This window comes from Melanotaenia boesemani, chromosome 18, assembly GCF_017639745.1.
Source record: "Melanotaenia boesemani isolate fMelBoe1 chromosome 18, fMelBoe1.pri, whole genome shotgun sequence".
In the NCBI taxonomy this organism is placed as follows: domain Eukaryota; kingdom Metazoa; phylum Chordata; class Actinopteri; order Atheriniformes; family Melanotaeniidae; genus Melanotaenia; species Melanotaenia boesemani.
Window position 1 is genome coordinate 8,002,388 of NC_055699.1, and position 23,455 is coordinate 8,025,842.

The window sequence follows — 23,455 nt, forward strand, 5'->3', positions numbered from 1 at the left end:
GCTCATGGGTGAACTGACAACCTCTGCTGTTAGTCGGTAACATAATCACCTTATAGAGGAAAACTGTGATTGTAGCTGGAGTACTGTCCCGTAATCTCTTTCCAACCAAGCCACCACTTTACAGGTTAATTAACGCGCCTCTGACGACCCTCCTGAGTGCCGTGTGACCTTGTGTGTGATCTCAGTGACCCCAAACCACCTGTAATGGATTAAACACCTGTGAGCTCCACATCAATGGACCAGATGAGGCATCTGTAATGTAGATGGGTATGATTTACACAAAAATAAGGCCAGTTGACTCAGCTTCCAAAAATCCTGTTTTAATTTACAGATTGATTGGACCTCTTTTGTATGATCCCCAATGATGAGTGAGTACAAGGGTGATGGAAATCAGCAATCTAAGAATGTCTTGTCATCTCTGCTGGCAGTGCGGAGTGTTTCTTAAAGTTGCAGAGCATTTAAACTTTTCAAGGAGACTGCACAAATGGGAGTATTGTTTCTCGAGCCAAATAATCACAAAAAGATGTGTTGGATGTTCTACTGTACCCAGCTGACATATAGCAACAACTGAGTGCCAGAGATGTGTGTAGAAGTCATTGTGGTGGTGTGCTCTGCTGGGATGACACGTTGGTAGCTGGACACATTTTGTGTGAAATGCTTCATAATTTTTGTGACTGTGATAAACACAAAGGAGCTAACCTTGCTGAGTCACACTTGAAACATAAAAGTTTGGTCCTGCTTTCAAAAACTCTACACAGCCCCACTTTTATTTTGCATGTTCTTTGATATTACTTCGATGACTCAGTTCACTCAGGTTTATAGTGCAAAAAGAGTTGCTAGAATTTCTTTTTTTCAGCACTCCTTAGCTCAGTAGAACAATTTACAGTGAAGGTAGGAAGAATATACTGGGTCTTTAGTGTCTGCTAATATAATAACAGACACAGACAGATGCATGCATAAAACAATACATGCTTGAAGTAGAGGTTTGCTAAATCCAAGGTCTAAATCCAGGGCTTTTCTGTACAAGAACATCTCCCAAATGGACTTTGACTTCTTTGCTTAGTTTTACCTATAATAAACAGAACATTCTGCAAGTTGCTGATTCAAGATTAATTTAATTATCACCAAGATAGTAATGCAAGATGCTTTCCCCTTTATATTACTCACAAATGTTGTATGAGAAAGACTAAATTGCAAACTCAGACCTATAAACTGTAGTTATGAATTCAGTAGTCTCAGCCTGAGGTAAGAAACTGCTCCCTAGTCTGGTGGAGTAGTACTTTACTTTCTATCATTTTCCAGACAGCTACAGCCTGTTTAAACTGCTGCTGAGTGGGGTGTTTTCTTTTAACTATCCTTTGGGCTCTGCACAAAAGTAGCTGAAACCTGCATATTTATACTCCGATTTACAGATTTCATGTCCTTTTTTATTCTCACCCATGTTTTTCCACATTCTATATTAGACAATGAAAGATGTATGAAAGTTGCAATTCTAGCCTCAATATAGCCAATATAACAGACATTCTCTGCAGCCTTAGTGCAGTGACCTATTTCTTTCTTTCTTTTATAATCAAGGCTTTTAAATTTTAAAATAACAGTGAATCATCTTTTTTTTATTTTATTTTATTTTTTTATTAAATAAAGTTTAATTAGAGTTTCTATAATCTTGCATAGATGTACAGTTCCCTTACATTGCATAAATTTCTGATGCATTTATTTAAATTTTCTATCCTGGAATTTTTAATACAGGCTCCAGAGTCTAAATTTCACTGCATCCTTACATGAAAGTCTAATACTGCCGTATATTAAGTGCCTCAGTAAAATATCTTTTTTGCACATTTGACAGGAATTACCTAAAGAGCTTATCTGAGGCAAAAGTAATTTTTTTTATATTCAGCTTTACATTTTCAATAGCTTCAAGCAATAATAATGTTGAAATAGAAAACGTCAATTCGAGGTATATTAATTGAGAAATTCTCATAATCCATTACTAACTGCGATAGTCATTATGGATTTTATGGGAGCACAGTTTGGCAGTGAAGAAGATGAGCAGAGCTGAAGCCTAAAAAAACTCTGGAACTCAACGTTCTGAACAGTATGGCAGGTGATATTTATAGCCCACTTTAACCTCTCCCAGTGTACAGTATATCCTGCACATGACCTTAGCTGTAGAAATTAATTTTTGTTTTTTTTTTGTCACTTTGCCATATGCAGTTTTGTCATTATTTGACTCAGATGCCTGTAGCAATGTCATCTAAAATAATCTGTCTTCTTTAATTGAAGACAGTTTACTACAACACTTTGTTATAAGTCTGAGATTGAACTGAGGCTTGTGCACAAGTGGCTGATTTAATATCTCTGCCAAACATGTCAACAGAGCAGCTCCTCTCGTTACTTTTTGTAGGAACCTTGTATGTGATTACAAAGCACAGATTGATGTGAAAGTTGATTATGTGCTGTTCTTTCTTGTCCTAGATGATCTATTTTTATTGTTTTTATGAATTAAAATACTTTTATAAACAGTTCAGGTTCCAGGAGAAATAGTTGCTAAACATCTTTTGTTATAATTCTTCAACAGTTAAGCACAATCATCATATGCTACAGATAAATGTGATAACCCTTCTGTAATGGGTTATTTTTGACATATTCCAAATTCTGATGAAAGGCGTTTGAACAATTTATAAAAATGCAAAATGCCCCCCCCCCCCCACACACACACACTCACGAAAAAAATAATAATGCCTATGCAATGATGATTTTTGGTACTAACACCACCTGATACTGAAATACACCTCAATTCAGCTGTCGGTGGTAGCCAATACCCAGTTGCACATATTACAATACAGCAATATAATGATGACATCTAAAGAGTTTTTTTTTGTGTGTGTGTGACAAAGAAGCTTTGATTCCATCCTCCATAACACTTAGAAAAATATGCCTATTCCTGCCTTCCATTTATGAGCATCCTTGTGATGAAGGTAGCCGAATGCCACACACACACAAACATACCTACCCCCCCCCCCCCCAAAAGAAAAAAGAAAAAGAAAGGAAAGCTTGCCTTGATTACCAGCTTGATTGCTGTCATTGATGTGGATGACAAATCTGAATGGTGGCAAACAAGAGTTTGCAGGCTGAAAGGCTTTAGAAACACTCCTTCATGTCTTTTTTTTATTAACATGTTCATGTTAAGGGGTCCTCAAAACATGGTATTAATTTGCTCAAACAAATAAGAAAAATATTGGTAACATCTGAAGAAAGATTTAAAAGTTCATGTTGGGTAGCACTGGTGTGAGAGATGCTGAATGTTTTGCTGGAAAATGAGAGTATTTTTTTCCATTTCTGTGACTGTGCATTTATCTGTCTGTGCCTTTGCTGTGTTGTGCTTTGTGAGGGAAGGAGATACTGCCCTGTTTGTGGCATTCACACTATCACTGACACAGCAGCTCAATGCTTATGCTTAACCGCTGAAACAGAGCAATTGATGCTGTTAATACCTGTGATTTTGGACATTCTTTATGGAAAAAACTAATCCCTAATAACCAAGTTTTAATTTATTGTTGGTTTCCAGAAATTAACAAAATGTAATATTTATATATACAGGTATAAAAATCCATAAACAGCATGGGTCATTTTAGTATTCTGGTTGGACATTGGACCGTTCCTTTTAGCAGAATTGATAGAATTTTTTTTTTTTTATCTGACATGGGCTTAACTGTTGGACCCAGTCTGCATTTTTTTTAATCTTCATCTAATGTAAAGACCATTCCAAACGCTTGATGCTAGCCTGCTTTAACGCTCCCTCAGCTGATTATGATGTCTGTTAAGTTTTGGCGTGCTGAAGCACAAATTTGCCGGGAGCGTGTCACGCGTGGATCGCCCGCAAGTGCAGTCCACCTAACAGGATCCGTGAGACCCCCTGACCGGTTAAACAAGTAATGTTTTCATGGTTCAGCAGCGCAAATCTGCACAGGGGCTTTTATTTTGAAAAATACCGTAAGCTTTTACACTGCTCCCGTGTCTGATTTCCTGTCTGCCCCTATCTGAACTGCAGAAATTGATGCATTCTGGGTGCGTGAAGTATCAAAAATAGACAATGCGCTTATGGGATGCTTCTGATATGTGCTACGCCGCACCTGGTGGAAACCAAACCACTGACTAAAAGGTCTGCGAAAAGTAGTGAGGTATCTAAGCATAGCATTTGTATGGTACACACTTAAAGTCTTTACCATATGGGGTTCTCTGTCCCACAGACTGGATTGACACAAGAACATGCATTCCATGCAAATGAGCATCCTATAGGCAAACTCTATGATTGGAGGACACAGGACTGAGGAATTTTCTTTGTTTAAACCCTATATAAGACAGAAGGACACATCAAGTCTTTAGGTCTTCGTTCTGGCTTTGGGACCTCCAGATTTTGCTGCAGAAATACATCAGTAGCAGAGACTACGGCGCAGCCGTAACGTGGTGCACACGCACCCGGTATTGTTACACAGGAGGGTGCTGGAGAAGGCAACAGGGGTTGAGGAAGTCAGGAACGGCGAGGGAGTGAGTCCATTAGGTGTGTAGATTAAGGTCCGACAGGGAATGACTGTGGTGCTGGTGTATATAAGGACTGGGGAACAAAGGAACACAGGTGTGGCAGGTTGACTTGATTACTGATGAGCGGATCAGGAACAGGTGTGGACGATCAGGGAACGGGGTGACTGGCTGAAGGTGGAAGGACTGGCTGGACAGGCTGTAACAGGTATAAAGGTCAGTTACTAATTTGGAAGATATTGTGAAACGTTCTTACCAGGGCAACTTTGTGAACAGATGATAAAAATCGGTCAGTCAGGAACACAAACAGATCATGTATACAGTGTCTTGCAGCCTAAGCTAGTTATAACAAAATGATAATATCTGACAAAATAGAAAAATTTCCAGCCTTTGTAAAAGTTTGAAACAATTTCTTTACCAACTTTTGATAACTTATTATAAAGAGATTTGCATTTTATATTCCAGTGTGAATTTTCAGTTAAAAAAAGATGTTTCTGACTGATGGATCACAGCTTACATTAAAGCACTGATGTCTAATATGAAAAACAGAATAACTTTGAGATCTCCATATAAAATATCCCCAAATCAATAACTTTAGATCACTAACGTTGTCATTCCAGATATTTAAGCTGTCGTTCATGTCAGGTAATTAGGACTCACCACCCCAGTAATCAAATCAAATCAAATCAAACTTTATTTATATAGCACCTTTCATACATAAAAATAGCAACTCAAGGTGCTTTACAGATAGTAAAATCCCCCAGAACCCCAACCCAATAGCAGCAAGCCCCAGTTTCGGTAATGCTGGCACCGCAAGATGGCGCAACACACAAAACAGGTGCCAGGTTTGTCTACATGTGTAACAAATGTAATTAACTCCCACATCTTTTAAAATTTTTTTAATACTTATGTTTACTGAAACATGAATAACTGAAAAGAGAATTTGGATTAAAAAACAAAATATGTTCGTGCTTTTTTTGTGGTTCTCTTTTATTTTTTATTTATTTATTTTTTGTTTGTTTTTTATTTTTATTCAGGGATCTTGACTAGAGCTGTTAAGGTCTCTGAAAATCCTGATTCAATTTCCCCACACAGAAACAGAGCCATTATCTCTGTGGTGTTATGATTCAGTCAGCAGGTGCAGAATGGAGCTGCTGCTGTCTGATGGAAACAAAATGTATGAATGGCACTCAAAATTCTGACAATCATTTTTCTGACTTTCACTGAAAGCCGATTTTCTTATGTGAACGGTTGCCACCTCGGAGACAAAAGCAGCCTTATCCCTGCTGAAAACTGTTCCTCAGCATTTTCAGATTTATCTTCTAAAAAAGAGCCCGTTGTGCTTTACTTTCTACTTGCTGTCAAGCCATCACACACATTTATCTGTTTGTTCTGATTCACGTCGTTTTAAACTGCCTACTTCATTTTAAATTATTTACAAGACATACATTTTTTCTTATATTACAAATAGATGTTGCTCTTTTGAAAACAGACAGTGACACTTCATTTACTTTAGTCTACATTTCAGTTCCTGTCCGTACCATTGTACATATTTCAACTTAGCTCTCTAGCATCAACTGACAGTGCAACTGCTTTTTTCTCTCACACATCTGGCAGTTCAGCTGTTGTAAACCTTAAAAAAAGAAAAAAAAATGGAAATGCTTGTTGCAACTTCTCTTGTTTCTTGGTTGTTTAGAACAAATATAGTCTTTCCTTTAGGCGATGTTAACTCAAAAGCTGCTTTTCTAGGTTTTCAGCAAAAAGACCATCGTATATTTGGTTATGAATGGGACTAAGTCCTTATTTTTATGTTTATGGCATCATCTTATTTGATGACACAACTAAACCACCCTTGAATTTGCCTCAAGTTCTGCTTGACATTTAGAGTCAAACTGACAAATGAACTACTTTCAGTGCTTCAGCACAAACCAAATGCTTAGTTTTTAACCATTTATCACCAGACCCAAGAAATAGTGGCCAGAAAATTCCAATTTCTTTAATCTGAATTCTTTATTTGACCCTTTAACAAAATGTAAAAAAAAATAAAAAAATAAATAATGTGCATATATGTGTGGTTTATCACTGTTTGATACATCAGAACTGAAAAATAAATTAGCCACCAAAGGGCATAAGACCAGTATTAGACTGTATACAACAGAGCAAATTGTGCAAATACCTTACCACAAGGTAATGCAATAGGTCTCAGAAATGTTATGTTGTTATAAAATATGATACATCAGACGTTAAAGGGGTTATCAGCAATACACTTAAAAATGTATTTATTTTTTTATAAAGAATTCTTAATGTTTAACCAACCAATTTTCTGTCCTTATCAGGTTTTATTGATTATGAAGTACACACACAACACCGTCAAATTTATACTATTATTTTTTTAAAAAAAGGAACATTCGGGAAAATCAAATAAGATATCACCTGAAAGTGGACTATTTTTTAGAGTTCCCCTTTAGTGTCGCAGGTGAGTGGTTTCAGAGGAGCTCTTTCGCATGATTCTAATGATTTAAAAGTGTTTACTCTTAAGGCGTCATGAGAAAAACACTTAGATAAGTCACTTCAGCTGCTGGAAAAACAGACATTTTAAGAGTTTTTTGCCTGAGCACAAGGTGGGCCTTGTCCAACAAAAGCTGTGTGTAAACCTCACTATAAGAGAAGAGGATGGGTAAATTATAACTAATTGGTCATTGTGTTGAATGAATGCTGCATTGTGAGGTCATTCTACACTGAGGTTGGAATGACTGCACTAAACTTTACGGAAAACAAACAAGAAAAAAACAAACATACTTTTAAAAAGTAATGAAATTTTATCAAGTCTTGATCATTAATATAGCAGTTGACAAAAACCTGCTGGCTTTGGCTCACTTAAATAAACACACAGCTGAATGTTTTTGGAAGTGCTATAATTAGTTTACTTTAATAACTGGACTAAAAACCGAGGGCAGATGCTGCTGGAGATCAGATTTTTTTTAAAATTTCAGCTTATTAATTAACAGATTTCACAGCCAAACACTGTACGACTGTACACAAGCTTCCTCAGATGTGTAACTAATGCAAAATTCATTCACATAGTCCACAAACATAATTTACAATTTACAATACTATGATGGGAGGCATTGCATTGCTAATGCTGCACAGCCCATGGACTGTTAATCTAATTCCTTGGCAAAACAATTCAAGTACTTTCTGTAAGGTCCCATGTTTGATCTTCTTTCCAGTCTCTAACGCCTTCCCTTTCCAACAGATTTGACAGGAGAGAGCAACCTTTTAGTCAAACAACACAACGATAAGAAATGTATGAGTTATAGAAGGTGATTTTCAGAAGATGAAGCTCTGTCCTGACAGGCAACACAGCATGAGACCCCTTCACTTGCACTTGGGAAGTTTCATAGTAAAACTGTATCAAAAGTAGCATTCACCAGATTTGTGAGGAGAAAGGAAATAGCCCAGGGGTTGGCTAATCATTTGTAAATACATATTTTTACTGTTTTACCTGGAGTGTTGTATACTGATAATAAATGCTTTCTTCTGCATCAATAAAGGGAACCAGACAAAATGGGAGAGTATTGATAATAATGTAGTTGGATTTATTAAACAGTGTTCAAACTCATTAAGTAGTAACCACTCTTCCATATGGTTAATGCATCAATTCAAAGCCTCTTAAGTCATGCCACCGGATATAAATAGCCAGTTTTTTAATTGAAATGTACTCCTCTGTAGCCACTTTCACGAGAACACGTGTATTAGGTAGATTTGTTGCCATTATTTGAAACCAACTGCCGTAAAAAAAGGGTAGAAAAAGGATCTCTAAACCTGTGTTTATTGATATTAACATTAATGATACTAATCCATCATACTACGCGACAGCAGCACCTGGTTCCAACTGGACTAACAGCAGTCGGACTACCACTTAATTATGATGTTTCATCCTTAGTCTCAGATGTAAGTCACTTTGGAGAAAAGTATCTGCCAAATGACTGTAGAATAGAATAGTAGAATCATTAATATATTACAGTGAGTTGAATGGTGTGGTGGTTAGCACCTGGTTAATGATTCCAGATTCCTTCCACAATCCAAAGACATGCATGTTGGTTTAATTGATCACAATAAATTCTCCGTAGGAGGGAGTGTAAGCATCAGAAATTGTTTGTCTCTCTATGTTGGATGGACATATAACTCATATAACCCTAACCAACCACAAACAACAGCTGACAAAAGATATTGGGTCATGGGGATTCACACAGAAGTCTAAAATGTATTGTTCTTTGACCTGAGGGACCATTAAGTTTCAATACTGTCAGCTGTTGTCTGTTACTAGTTAAAAATGATGCACTCAGTGGAAATCCCCTTCAAGTGCAGTCACATTTTTATTTAATTCTCTTTCTTTAATCCTCTCAATGTAAACAGGTACGTTTAACTTCTTGCTTATTTTCTTTTTTACTCCTCCCATTACCCGCTGATCAAAACATATTAGATTTATTTGCGCCACAGTCTCCACTTGTTACCATGAAAGTAAAGAAAAACTGTCAAGAAATATAGAAATTTTATGAGTTTGCCTTCACAGATAGGGTGCATACTTACATGAAGCTAATTAGAATTCATGCCAGTTATATTTCTGGTCATAACAACATGTTTAAAAACCTGGAAAAAAACCACATTGCGGTTTAATGTTGAAAGCAAACCAGAAATACAAATATAGAACAGAGCAAGTAAAATTAGTATACAAGTTAAACATAATTATTCTACTTGGGCACAATAAGTGTATGTTTATGTGAACAGACCCAGTGCATCTGTGCACCACTGTGTGACAGCCAACAGTCTCTCCATAATGATTGCTGATTCCCCACCTCCCAACTTGATATAAAAGAGGAGCTGCTGAGCCAATGAGCCTCTCAAAGCACAGCACCATGGCTACTCACCAGAACATGGCCGAGTGAATAGATGAAAAGCCAAGCATGTCGGGGGCCGATGTCAGTGGCAGCTGCTCTGCAGACCCTGTCTACATTTTTAGCTCTTTTTCTCTTTCTGCCACAGTGACCTCTTTTTTTCTCTTTGTGCTGTTTTGTTTTATTTGACTATCATCTATACTTTATTTAATGACTAAAATCCCTGCTGATTTTACATTTTGTGTCCCAGACTATGACATTTATTAACCAGCAGACTAATGATTTCTATAAAGACTTGCTATCTTTTGCTGTTTCAGATAGTTTCTACGCTACCTTGCTTATATGAACCCTGACAGGCTCAGCTGTTTGAGCTGTTCTGTAAAATATCTTGAGGGCAGTATTTTGATTGAAGGCTCTCAAACAGCAGCAGCAGCAGAGGCTGTTTTACTGTAGTAGATTGAGTATAGCTCACACTTTTGTGTCCATTTGAATAGAAGACGTTTCACTTTCCTCAAAAGAGACACATGCACAAAGCTTGAAACATGGATTGCAAGGTTTGAGATGCTTTATTTGCACTTACTCTTGCTGTGATTGTCAACACCATATCCTTTCTCATTGGCATTGCATGGAGGCAAGCCAAATGGATAAAAAATGAATAAAACAGAAGTACACACCTTCCAAAATTTGTTTTCATGCACTTAAAGGCAACACTGAAAATACAAATGCTTGAACACACTGTGTTGTAGTTTTTGTGAAATGACAGGCATCAATCAGTGGGTTGTTTTGGTATCTTTTATGCTATTTTGCCCACTTTCTCTCTACATGGTAAACAAGGCAACACAAAGCTAACAGGCTGGTCCCCGGAGAACCGCTGGGATACAAAGCTACTATAAGTGTCTGCACTGATTTCAGAAGATTCTGTTCAGATCCTTCACAGTCCCTGGGAGTGCCTTTGAGCTGCACCGTGCTACATGCTGTTTTATGCTCATCTCTAGGGGAAGCGCAGACAGAATTACTGAGCCACTATTTACATTTTTGCAAGTGAAGCAACTACAGCTCTCAGTAAAAGTAATAAGACTTGAAACTTCAAATAACACCTGCAAAAGAGCAGTGACAGTTTGGAAATGGTTTAGATTAATGAGAGATAAAAGTGTTTGATCAGGTTGTACTCTTAATAGGAATTTCTAACCATGCATATTCTACAGCGCTCCATACCCCTCTGTCTTATCACTATTGGGCGTATGTGTGTGTGTCTTAACGCGAGGCAAAAAGTTGAAAATTTAACTCAGCCACTCACTGAAAAGACCACACGGTGTGTTTGACCCCTGACCCAGCTTGCATGCTTTGTGGCCTGTCAGCTTTGTCCTTCTTGTCCATGGCATTCACTGGAAACAAACTGCCACAGATGACTTCCTCTAGATTAAATGTTGACTCTCTCCAAGAGCGACAGTTTACTTCAGCTTTGCTCTTGACAGCAGGAGATGGTGAATAAACACAGTGAGCTCTATATGAGAGGCCACATATGCATGCTTAGGCTTGAGGACACAGCCAATGCAATCACCGTGCCCCCAGTGTGACATCCATCAGCAGGCTGATGGATTCCATTAATAAAAGACCTTTGGTATTGTATCCACAGTTCAGCATGTAGTCTGTCATCACGAACAAAATAATATTGACCTAATCATTCTCCACCCCCTGCAGCACTGGCATGGAACCCAAAATACCACTGTTATTTATCTTATAATGAGATGTTGACATTTTCAGATAAATTGAAAGAAAAGTTTCAATAATAATCTTGTATGAGTGCGTTGTAACATAAATAAAATGCAGTTCGATAAGCTATTGTCGAAGGTCTACATAATAAAAAAATAGACCAGTATTTAATAGAAAAGTGCTGTTGCAAGCATGTGCATGCTATAATTCCTGCAATACAAAATTGGTAATCTGCTTCAAAATATTTCTCTCTCTTTAAACTTTTGCTAAGTACTTTGTGTTCCTGAGCTCCAGGTCGGGTGTGTTAAGAATCCTAAAAGTGTTCGAGCATCAAAGAAGTTCAGGCAAACCACCAGACAGCTTAAAAAGAAACAGGTCATGCATTTTCCCTGTTTTAATGTAAAGATTGTGCAAGAAAAATAATTCCTAAACATATATGTCACATTTCCCAGGAGCAAGATGTGCTTGGGATGCATATTTTGTACAGTTTAGAAAGGTTCTGGCTGTTACTGGTTATGTTGCTGCTGTGTTACCTTAGAATTTTTTTGGGAGGAAAAAGACAGACCTTGTTAGAAAATTCCAGTTAAAAATAGATGGAAATAAATGGAGGCTAGTCTGGTCAAATCAGGGTTTAGAAACTGAAAAATAATTCTATTTTTACCCGTTAAGGACCCACCCATGAAAAAACTGGTAAGAAAGGGTCAAATTTTTTTAAATATTAGGTTTTTATTTGGCCTTGTTACAAAATGTAACAAAAACAATAACATTTTTTGAGGGGAGGGGGGGTCTATCATTTATTACCGTGTGATATATTAAAAATATTATAATGTGGTTTTCTGCTTCTGGGGATCTATTAGAGGACAGAAGACAAGTATCAGATTGTGTTTAACACGATTTTGAGCAAAGTTTATACCATAAATTGAAGCAAAATGTCTGAAACTGTATTTTTCCCATATTTTCGTATGGGTTAAAGGTTTAGCTGAGAAACTGACTGCATGATTATTGCAACATTTCCAGCTTCTTTACTCTGGATACGGACAGATTAGAAGGTCACAAGCTCTCAGCAACTTTTTCAAAAGAGATATCACTGTTTCTGTTTCAACATAGTTTGTTGAGTTAGTTAAGGTGCTTTGTTCATCTGTTGATAATTAATTTTTATGTTTTGGGTATGTCCCATCTGGACAATACCAAGGGTAGGCCCAGAACCTGTTGAAGGGATAGATCTCTCAGCTGTCTTTGGAGTCCTTCTGGAAGAGCTGGAATAGGTGGCTTGTGAAAAGGAAAATATCTTCACAAACTATTGTGACCAGGGCTATTTCTAGCTATGTAGAGGGGGCCTTTGCAAGAGTTGTTTGGGGCCCTTAGTTTGATCATCTACAATGGGCATTGTAGCATTCTGGTAATCATTTTGGTAAGCAGACATCAGTCACTGCATGTCAGTGGAGTCCCAACGATTTTTATTGTAAGTATGCCACAAAAACACCAGGCACAGCTGATCATTTCAGCTTATTTTATTCTTATTTCCCACATTTATTTTTAAGCATAAGGGATAAAGAAAAGTAATTTTAATTCTCCTCAGGTAAGGCTGGACATTCTTTTCCGTGTTCCCTATTGGATCGTGGGGCCCTTTGTATTTGCATATTCTCCATATAGCAAGAAATGGTTGCGACTGCAACTGAAAGAAAATGGATGTATGGATATTGTATTAAATAAACTGTTTCTTCAATAAAACTCCACTTCATGGCACAGCTTTAATAAAATAGAGGCTCTCACTTCTTTTCATTTTTGGCAGCTTAGATTTTTGTTTTAGCAAATAACATTGTGACACTATGATATTGCACACCAAAGGTACTTAACAGCATTGTTTTCACTACCGCAGTGTCATGCTCACTTCAATAGCCTTACACAATGATGCTAAATAATGACTGTTTGGTCCGATTTTTATTTTACTATATATTGTGTTTCAATGGGGCAATACAAAAATTGCAATATTTTATTGGCTGTTGACATTATTAGTGTTTAGTAAATCAATTCAGCTTTACTAAAATAAAGTATTTGAGAGCACAGTGAGTAAGAAAGTAGTTAACAGATATTTAAGGGTTGCACTGACAGTGGATAGTGGAATAAAATACAACTCCAACTGGAATAAAAAATAAATTAAATAAAAAAAAAGTAGTTTGCACTCTGTAAAATGTAAATAAAACCTGGAGGAAATGATTTCCAAATCTCAAAAGTTAACAATATCCAATCAAACATAGAAAAAGTATGCCCTGTTGAAAGTGAGACATTTTACTCTTTCATGAAAATATTAGCTCGTGTTCAATTTAATGGGAGCAGCACATCTCAAAGAAATTGGGGCCAATTTTACCATTTTGTAGCATCATCTCTTCTTTAAACAGCATATAAACATCTGAGAACTGGTTTTCTGGAGATCAATGTCATCCCATTCATTTTTTTGTATGAGATTCTAGCTGCTCTACAGTTCAGGGTCTTATTTATTTTGGTTTTCATTATGCACCAAATGTTTTCAATTGATCAAAGCTCCGGACTGGTGGCAGACCAGTCCAACACCCGTGCTCTTCTTCCATGTAACCATGCTATTTTAATAGATGCAGTATGCTGTTTAAAAGGTGATGAGACTCCCATGAAGAAATCTTGGATAAATAAATCAAATATGATAAATTATCTTGCTGAAATGTGCAAGGCCTTCAATGAGAAAGATGCTATCAAGCTGGGAGCATATGCTCTCTTGCTCTAAAACCTTTTCATATGTCCAAATTGCTAGTTTTTTTTAGGCACCAATGAAGTGTAGTACCAACACAGATGAAAGTACTGGATACTGATAATAATGATAGTCCCTCTCCTCTTTACTCTGATTATGATTTCCAAATACAATCTCAAACAGTTTTCAGCTTTGCCTCAGTTCATTTTAAATAAGCTTTGACTCAGAGAAGTTTGCAATGTTTTTGGGTTTTGTCTATGTATACTTTATTTTTTGCATGATGAAGCTTTAACCTGTAATTTTGGATGTCAGAGGGAGTTGTGGACTGAGATTTTTGCAAGTGTTCCTGAGACCCAAATAATGCTGTAAATAATGATACATTTATATAGAATAATGTTAATATAAACTGTTTAATTCTGGTTTCCCTAATAATGCACTGGTTTAAATGTTGGCCAGTCATTGCAAGAATAACATAAAATGTACTAAATATCTTATGTTGTAACAATTTCCCTCTGCGATTAAGAAAGTTTTTTTTTTTTCATTTAATACATTTAATTTCATTCTGTCAATAGCTTTAACATTCTAACTTAGTAATGAAAGGGATGAACGTACAAAGTGAGCTCAATTTAAACAAAAATACTCCCTGACTTTAGCACAGACAGCTTTCATGTAATGAATCACTTAGAGATTAAACAGAATGCCAGTATGAGAGAGAATTCGCATAATTAACTAATGCAACTAGCATGAAAGACTACTGTCTACGTTTGCTATCCACACAGTCCATAGTGAGAAGAAACTCCTTCAGTATATTGGTCCACTTGCTGCTATTCATTCATTATATGTCATTCTCTTACCTAAACAAAATGTTTATAAGAACAACCTTAACTGAGTCACAACAATTTGTTGGGCATTCATGCTTCTTACAAAGGCAGTTTGAATTAAATTCTTAAATTAAATTATATATAAACAGGAAAATTTTGAAATAAAGATCATTCATTTAATTTTTTTATTTAGATGCACAGACGTAGAATTCAAACACTGGCTTCGGTTGGGTTTTGTAGTTATTTCTGCTGATTATCTTTTGGCGCAATTTAATCATGCATGCCTTTTGTCACCAGCTTATTGCACTAGCCATCGAAATAGAGAGATTTCCTTGCTATTCAGTAGAGCAGTTTTATTTTTGGCAGATGCATGAATTCATGCTGATCCTTCCTCGCGTTATTGATCCGGAGGAAACACGATTTAGAACATCTTGTAGACTGAGAGCACTACTGAAGTGTGGATGTTAAAGCATCAAATGAAGCTTTATTCTGCAAAGTTTTAACACTAAATGTCAAAAACCAGTAACTGTATGCCCCGAAACACTCAGTCTTCAAGCTCTGTTGGTGTTTTGTCATGTTTGAGGTGATAAAGTAAAGACAGAAATATACTCTCTGCTTAGTGCTGACATCTAAAAGTGATCTGTATGCCCATCTTTCAATACCAACCATGGCCTTCTCCTCAGACATACTGTGATCCATCCACTCCATCTCAAAGAAGCTGGTGGCCATCAGACAACTCTTACTTTATACATAATTATTCAAAGTTGCTTAGTTGTCATGATAATTTAAATTTTTTTCTCCAGAACCAGAACAAGGATTGTTTTGTTGGAGTTGTGCTTTGAGAGAGGGTCTGAAAGTCATCTTTAAAGTCTTGACACTCCTCTGAGATTTAATCAATGTCACCTGCAGCTACAAAGATACAGCGTATAAAAGGCTACTGTTTTAAACATGTGCAGACTCTCTGTCTGTGTAGCATCTGAACACCTCCTATGATCCATTTCACTTATTCTAGCCACTGCAGGAAGTAAGAGTTCACTTGCAAAATAGTAACTAACATACTCTGAGAGGAAAGTGTGTTGAAGTCACAACCATCTTACAGTTTTTCTCAGTCACTTTGGTGCATTTCTCACATTACTATTTACATTTGCAGAACAGTTAATGCATTTGTCAAAACAATCAGTACAAACTGCAAAACCTAGTTGAAAACCTGCAAAAAGCGTGTCACTTGCTCAAAATGAATAGCTTCTTCCTTCATGTCAATGAAAGTGTCAGTGTCATCAAGATGAGAAGTCCAGACACCATTGTTTATGAACAAGATAATCAAATGGCTTTGTCATGTTTCCATTATGACAGTTTACTCTGTAAATGTTTTCCAATGCAAAAAAGTCTGATCTTGGTGACACTACCTGAAAAAGTTCAAGACAGCACTATATACTTTTTGCATGGCCATTTGAAAACTACAGTAAAGTCAGACATTAGATTGTACTTAGTGAGGTAACTGAGTACAATACACTGAATATGTATGTTTCACATTTTCACTGCATATGCTCTTTGCAATTCTAATTTGTTCACAGCATTGTGCAAAAGAAAAAACACACCCTTATTTACAACAAACATAAACTCCCTTTGGGTAGAGTTGTGCACAGCTGTAAACAATATTGCAGTACATATTGGAACTAAACATACAACATACACAGTGCTGTAAATCGTTCATGCATATCCATACGTTCCTCTTTGTCTGGCCACATAGTTTCGTCTATATATCATCTATTGCAATGCAGCGAGGAAAGTATCTCCTCGAGTGGTGAATTCACCCTCTGCAGAACTCTGCTGTGATGCCATCACAAGAAGTGACAAGTTCTTGTCCCACTGCAAGCTTCTTGTATGACACAGTGACAGTAGTGCAGTGCAGCTGGTTTGGAGCAGAATTACAGTCCATTTTTACACACCTGTTCTCCTGACGAAATGTTTGAGTAATTGAATTTACAGCGGTTCTCCCAACATTTGGCTTAACCCTTTGACAAGCCTCAGCCATTGTGAGGCCATAATTGACAACATGATCCATAATTGTAGCCCAGATTTAATCAGGAATCCGCCTATGTACTTGGCTTCTTCTTCCACTTCCTTTGTTTTGTCCCCTTCCCATTCCTCCCTGCACCCTCACTCCTCTTCCACGAGGCTGACCTTCCATTTCTGTTTCACAGTACAGCAGAAATGATACACACTATGTCCTGCTTGGTTCATATATGCTTGTGAAGTGGGGGTTTATGGGATTCAGCTTTGAGTGACTGTAAAGAAGTGGCGTATCATTGGTTGCAACTAATGCTTCACACACCCCTTCTCATCAGTGAAAGCTGAGGTTCGCCTTAGAGAAATTGCTCAATTTAGGAGACATTTTCAGGAAAAAAAAAATAAACTTAAAAATGTGCTTAATAGATTTTGACAACTAGTTCAACATTTTTGTATGTAATGACTAAAGCAATGAAATGAGGACTATTAGTTTTGTGTGGAATGACTATTCAGCATTCACAAGTTAATTTTGACTGGCATGACATTAGTCAAACCTAAATACAAACAAGACTCAGTGTTGTTCATTTTCAGTGAATGCAGTTTTACTGAATAAAAGGCTTGATTGTTGGTCATTTCTGTTCCACAGTGGTGAAGATGACAAGATGGGAACAACTCTCGCCAGTCAGTGACAAGTCAATGAACAAAATATCTTTAAATCTTTCTATTAAATGTTTCTTATAGTATAAAGAAGTTCATTAGTAATAGAAGATAATCCAATAAAAAGAAATCTGCCAAGGTTGTTAGTGCTTTGAGGTAAAAAAAATAAAAAAATAAAAAAAACACCACACAAGTAATGTAAAGGGTTTCAGGCTTATTATAGAGCATCTGGAGTGATGCTTTTACTCCTCTTCTTTCACTATATAATGAATCAAGATGGCCTCCAAAGGTCATGGATGACACCACTTTTTAAAGAAACTAAAGTTTGCAAAAACTTTGACATAGACATTTCAGACAATGTTCTATAAATAGAGGAACTGAGGAGTTTTTAATGCTTTACATCATTTTTAAAAAAAGACAGAACTTGTAATTTACATTAAAAGACAGTGGAGCCAATCTTATGCTGGGGGACTTTTTTTTTCTATTTTTTAAAGGGTAAAATCAAGTTTACAAAGACATTTAAACTGTGATCAGATTAAAAGTCTGAAAAGTGAAGGAAGTTCTTGAGTCCTCAAGTGGGACATGAAAACACAGAAGAATGGTTAAAAAGGAAAGGACTGACTGATCAGCCAGCAAGACGCTCTTCTCATATCCCCACCACCATAGCTGAAATTTACCTTTGCAGGAAGAACTCTTTCAAAGCTGTTCAGACATAAGACAGATTTTTCTGTTCAAATATGCACATATAAATATTGCTCAAGGTCTTAAAGGGAGATGCATACATATGTGGAGCTTGAATGCATAATAACTAACAAGTGGGAAAACACACCAGCAGAAACATACAAGACTTTAGATGGTGTCAAAATATATTTAGAAGTCAGTAATTCTGAAGGCTCTGTTAGCAGGTACGGCTAATATAAAGCATAACAAGTAAAATTTCTACCACAAAATGCCGACAATTCTGTGTGAGGCTCAGTACGGGGGTTTGAAAGTTTTGGGGAATTTTTGGTGGACATTTTTCTTCTGATTTGTTCATAATCTTTTATTTCTTAACATATTCAGAAATACTTGGAATTCCAGGCTGCTTATTATGCTAATTCTGACTGGGCTGTACCGGCATGCCTATTGCTGCATTACCACAGCTCTTGCTGTTAGTCCTGAAAGAGCAAAGACCTTCTCAGTTACTTATGCTTATAGATATACTTTCTGTATTTTTAATGGCAATAAAAATATATTTTTCTAAATAAACAAAAAGCCAGCTTTACGTCCCTATGGTTTCAGTTTCAGTAAAGGATTTTTGACAAGAAGAAAAGAAGATTCTTTTACCTGAGCAGAATGATTTCCACCTTAGTTGTAACACATTTGGAGTCCTTAGTGTCTGCCTTACACAAGAATCTTCCTTTATCTCCTCAGTAATAATAAGTTTCTGGACAAATACACAAGTCCATTTGTTGCATCATTGCTATTCCATTGATTCAGACACACTTTGTAGTGTTTTTTGTTTAGATGAGCCTGTTAAATGTATGGAGGTTTAAATGTTAAACAGCTTTTTTTATTTATAATGATCATTACATTAATAATACTGCCAGTAAACTAAATGACTACATTTCATCAGATTCCATTATTTGTGACAAAATGTAAATCATGATGTGTTATGTGATAAATTATTTATGCATAAATTGTGCCCGTTTTCATCTTTTGATCTGATTCAGATGTTTGCCCAACAAACACTGTGTATTTGCTCTTCTCCTTTGTACACATTAGCACTGGCATGGGACTAAACATTTACATGGTAAATATTTTAATGTGCAATAAGTACAACCTTAATGACATTGCAACAAATCAAATTTTTGTTTAGTTCATGTGTAGCATGACACTTAGAAAGGCCAACCCTGTACAGTTTACAAAGATCGTTGAATTTTTGTTAAATAACTGGAAAACTAATCATTTGTTCAGCCAAGGTATTTACATTATATAACTACATTTGAAAGTTAGAAATGTGTTAGATTATGTGAATAATATAAAATGCAGTTAAACACAACATAGTTTAAATTCTAATCCAGTTTAATCAATGAACTTAGCTTGTTATCTCTGAATAGGCAATGTGAAGTATCAACCTTTGGTATAATCATAATTTAATCATCACTGGTGAAACAATCCTGTGAGACAGAAGCCCTCAAGTAATCTTTTATTAGGTCGGGCATCACCACTAAAATATTAAAGATATTTTGCTTCAGTAGATTATTTTATTAAATGTTTTTTATGACTGCTCTCTGTTCTTTTTACTTTCAACAGCTGCATTCTGACGTGGACAAAGGAGATGGAAAGGTGAAGTATGTCCTATCTGGTGAGGGCGCCACCTCCATCTTTACGATTGATGAAAACACTGGAGACATCCATGCCACGAAGCGCCTTGATCGAGAGGCCCAGGCTTATTACACCCTTCAAGCTCAAGCTGTGGACCGATTCACCAATATACCTGTAGAGCCCAAGTCGGAGTTTGTGGTCAAGGTGCAAGACATCAATGATAATGAACCTAAGTTTCTTGATGGGCCATACCTGGCAGGAGTACCAGAGATGTCACCTTTAGGTAAGCTTCCCTATTTTGTCTGTAACATATACCCATAATTTTTTATGAGCTTCTTGCCCACTTTTTCCTCTGCCTGTCCACATCGCTGGATTAATTTTCATCTCTCTGTCTGTAGGAGGGATTTGAATGTGTGCTTGTTAATTTGAAGCCTTAATATTCACTTTGTAAGGAACTCTACTTGATCATGGACATCATGTGACACAAGTTGTAGATTAAATACTGGGTCTACATTTGACCAGATTATATGACTCCATGTCAAATGAGACCATAGACTTCTTTACTTTCATGGTTTTGTGGCTCTTAAATACTTTATTTGATCCCGAATACCACAAGATGCCCTTAAAGCCTTAGTTAAAGCAAGTAAAATGTATTTGTGTAAAACATCTGGTAATACAGTCATTCAGAGGGAACAGTGAAAATGAAATAGAATTAACAGAAAAAGGAAAAAAAAAAGTAAAAAAAAGGGGAGGGGCGTGTAAATAATTAAATCAGTTAATTAATGGGATCAGTTTCACTACAAATGATGGACTTAGGTATTACATGTCAAATTGCATTGTTAATCTCTCACTTAAATTCCTACTTTTACATGTTTGTCAGAAAAAAAAACTTTGGATGCTTCCATTAGTGAACTTTGTGTACTTTCATGTAATAACTGAGTTTTTGACAGTGACAAAAATAAACATAGCGCGCTGTGTATTTACTGAAAATGACAAATCCAACATTTGCCCTCGATTGTTCCATCATTTTACATTTACTATGGTGATTACAGGTATTTGTTGCTGGAGTCTCTGAACACATATTCAGCTGTTCATACTAAATAAAGTTTAAATAAGATAAATAAAGTTGATTACATGGAGTACAAACACCAAAAAGCAAACTTGTAGCCATGTTACAAAGTGTGCACCGTAAGTGGACCTATAAATATAGAAAACTGTGATGTAAGTAGTTAAATATTTACATGTACTGATTAAACGGTTTTAACTATAGATATCCTAATTAAGACTTTCTGCCCCAGAAACCAACCAAAGTTCTTTAGATGTGATATGGGCCAATACCAAGGCATAATTCAATACTTACTTTTTTTAAAACCACAAACAAAGTCATTGAAAAAAAAAAAAAACAGGTAAGTTGACATTTTCATTTCAAAAGAGCAGCATTTTTTTAAATGAGTTTAAACTAAATCAGGATTAAAAGTCAAATGTCAATGATTTCTCTCTTTATAGGAGAATCCTTATTACATGTAATTTAACACGTTGCCATAGTAAAACTGAAAAAAAAATCTCTAATTAAACCTTGAAATAAGCAAATAATTTCAAACAGTAATTTTTCTGAAAAGATATTGAATCCAGCATCTCGTGTCATTATGACACTGAACATGGCAAAGCTTGGCTTCTGTTATGTGCTTCACTGAACCATGCTACTCTGCCACCCATCTTCCACTTATTCAGTGACTGGTGAGCTGCAGCTGTTCAATATAACCACGGAAAAGAAATAATGCCTCTATATTATCAGTGACAATATAAGGAGTAGCTTCAGTAATGTGTCCTGTACTGATATGCTAATTAGCCATGCACTAATCACATTTAATGGTACACTGCTGTAGGCTGACAAAACAGCGATATGGAGTAGAAGTTTTCTTAGTGACCCCAACACTAATCACTTCAACACTGCTTTAATTGAGAGACTGATCTAACGTTTATTGGTTTGGGACATCCAGTATAATCTGTTGACATTTGCTAATTAGAAGGTATTGCATATTTGATGTACAACCAGAAAAAAAATCATAAATTTAGGAAATTTAAGATTTAAAGCTTGGCTTGATGGTGCTGCTATAAATAATTGTAGGACATTAATGTCTTAACCTATTAAGGCCTAACCCATGAAAAAATGGTAAGAAAAGTCCAATTTCTTCGGGTCTTTATTTGGCCCTTTAACAAAATGTAACATTTTTTGGGGAGATATCTACCATTTATTACCATGTGATACATTAAAAATATTATAATGTGGTTTTCTGCTTCTGGGTATCTATTAGGGGACAGAATAGAAGTATCAAATTGTGTTCAACAGGATTTTTAGCAAAGTTTATATCATAAATTGAAGCAAAATGTCTCAGAAACTTTATGCAAATATGTCACGTCGAGCTCTTGTGGGTTAAAGCTGCAGAACTAACAACCTGATTTTCTTTCTGATGCACCCTGAATAAGAGCTGACTGAGCCCAACCAATATGGATATATAATCAATAAAATAATTTATTTTTTGGTCCCTTAACACTTACAACAACAAAGATATGAATTGAAGGCAGGATATTTCCCTTTTATCGCAATACTTTGACCTTTAGTATTTGTTTAACTTAGCAACAGAGAGGAATTTTCAATTATAAAAACATTCAACAAAGCATTTAACCTCCGGTAAATTATATAACCTTAAGAAAAGAACCACTCTATAATTTACTTAAGAAACACATCTTGTCTTGTACTTGTTACTGCAAATTAGACGTAGGATAATCTACAGGTAGTGTTTTTTCTATGTCTTAACCTTTTTAAAAAAGTTATTCTAAGGCAAAATTCTTTTCATAAGCCTGCTTTATTTTTCAACTCCATAACTTCCAAGGACAAAGAACGTTGTACAAAATACTGGGCAAAACTGCAGTGAATTTCTGCTGAATAAAATAACCTTTAAAATGTAAATATATAAATGAATTATTCTATATATGTTGCCAAAGATTTGGGGTGCTTTTTGATTTAAGCTTCCTTTATCCTTGGCTTACTTAAGCTGCACAAATATTACAGACATCATGGCCAGAAATGTCCTTAGTGCTGTAGTCCCACACCTTGCTTTGTCCCCTTTGTACCATCTGAAAATAAAAAATGTATGAATTTAGGAAGAAAAACATAACATGCATTAGTTAAAAAAAAAATAAATAAATAAATAAAAAACGTTTAAGGAGCATTCTATGGAGCATGCATGAATATAGCTACCAGTTGTACTGATGAATTTATCTTAGATTTAGACCGTATATGTATTCAATATATAGGCAATATAATTAGTGAAGTTACTGGTAAAAAGCAAGGCAAGGCAAATTTATTTGTGTAGCACATTTCACATACAAGACAATTCAAAGTGCTTTGCATAAAAAATTAAAAGCTGCCTAGTTCGGTGATTGTTGTTACAGTTGTTACAGTCTGTCCTGCCACTCCTCCATAACTCCCTGATTCTCCTGCACTCCCCTGTTCTGCCGCTCCTCCATTCACTCCTCACTTCCCTGATCCTCCACACCAGTTCCAGATCCATCCATCCATCCATCCATTATCTTGACCACTTATTCCATTTCGGGTCGCGGGTGAGCTGGAGTCTATCCCAGCATTTTAACAGGTGAGAGGCAGGGTACACCATGGACAGGTCACCAGTCTGTCGCAGGGCCAACACAGACAGACAAACAACCATTCACACTCACACTCTCTCCTAGGGAGAATTTAGAATAACCAATTAACCTATCATGCATGT

General features: G+C 36.2%; 1 protein-coding gene across 1 annotated transcript in view; it reads left to right on the forward strand.

The window, feature by feature from the left end:
• The window catches only part of cdh7a (cadherin 7a), a 143,369-nt gene that overhangs the window by 33,799 nt on the left and 86,115 nt on the right, over positions 1–23,455 (forward strand). Inside the window, exon 3 of the mRNA XM_041969076.1 lies at positions 19,656–19,950. Within this exon, the coding sequence (XP_041825010.1) occupies positions 19,656–19,950 (295 nt within the window). The remainder of the gene's footprint in view (positions 1–19,655; positions 19,951–23,455) is intronic.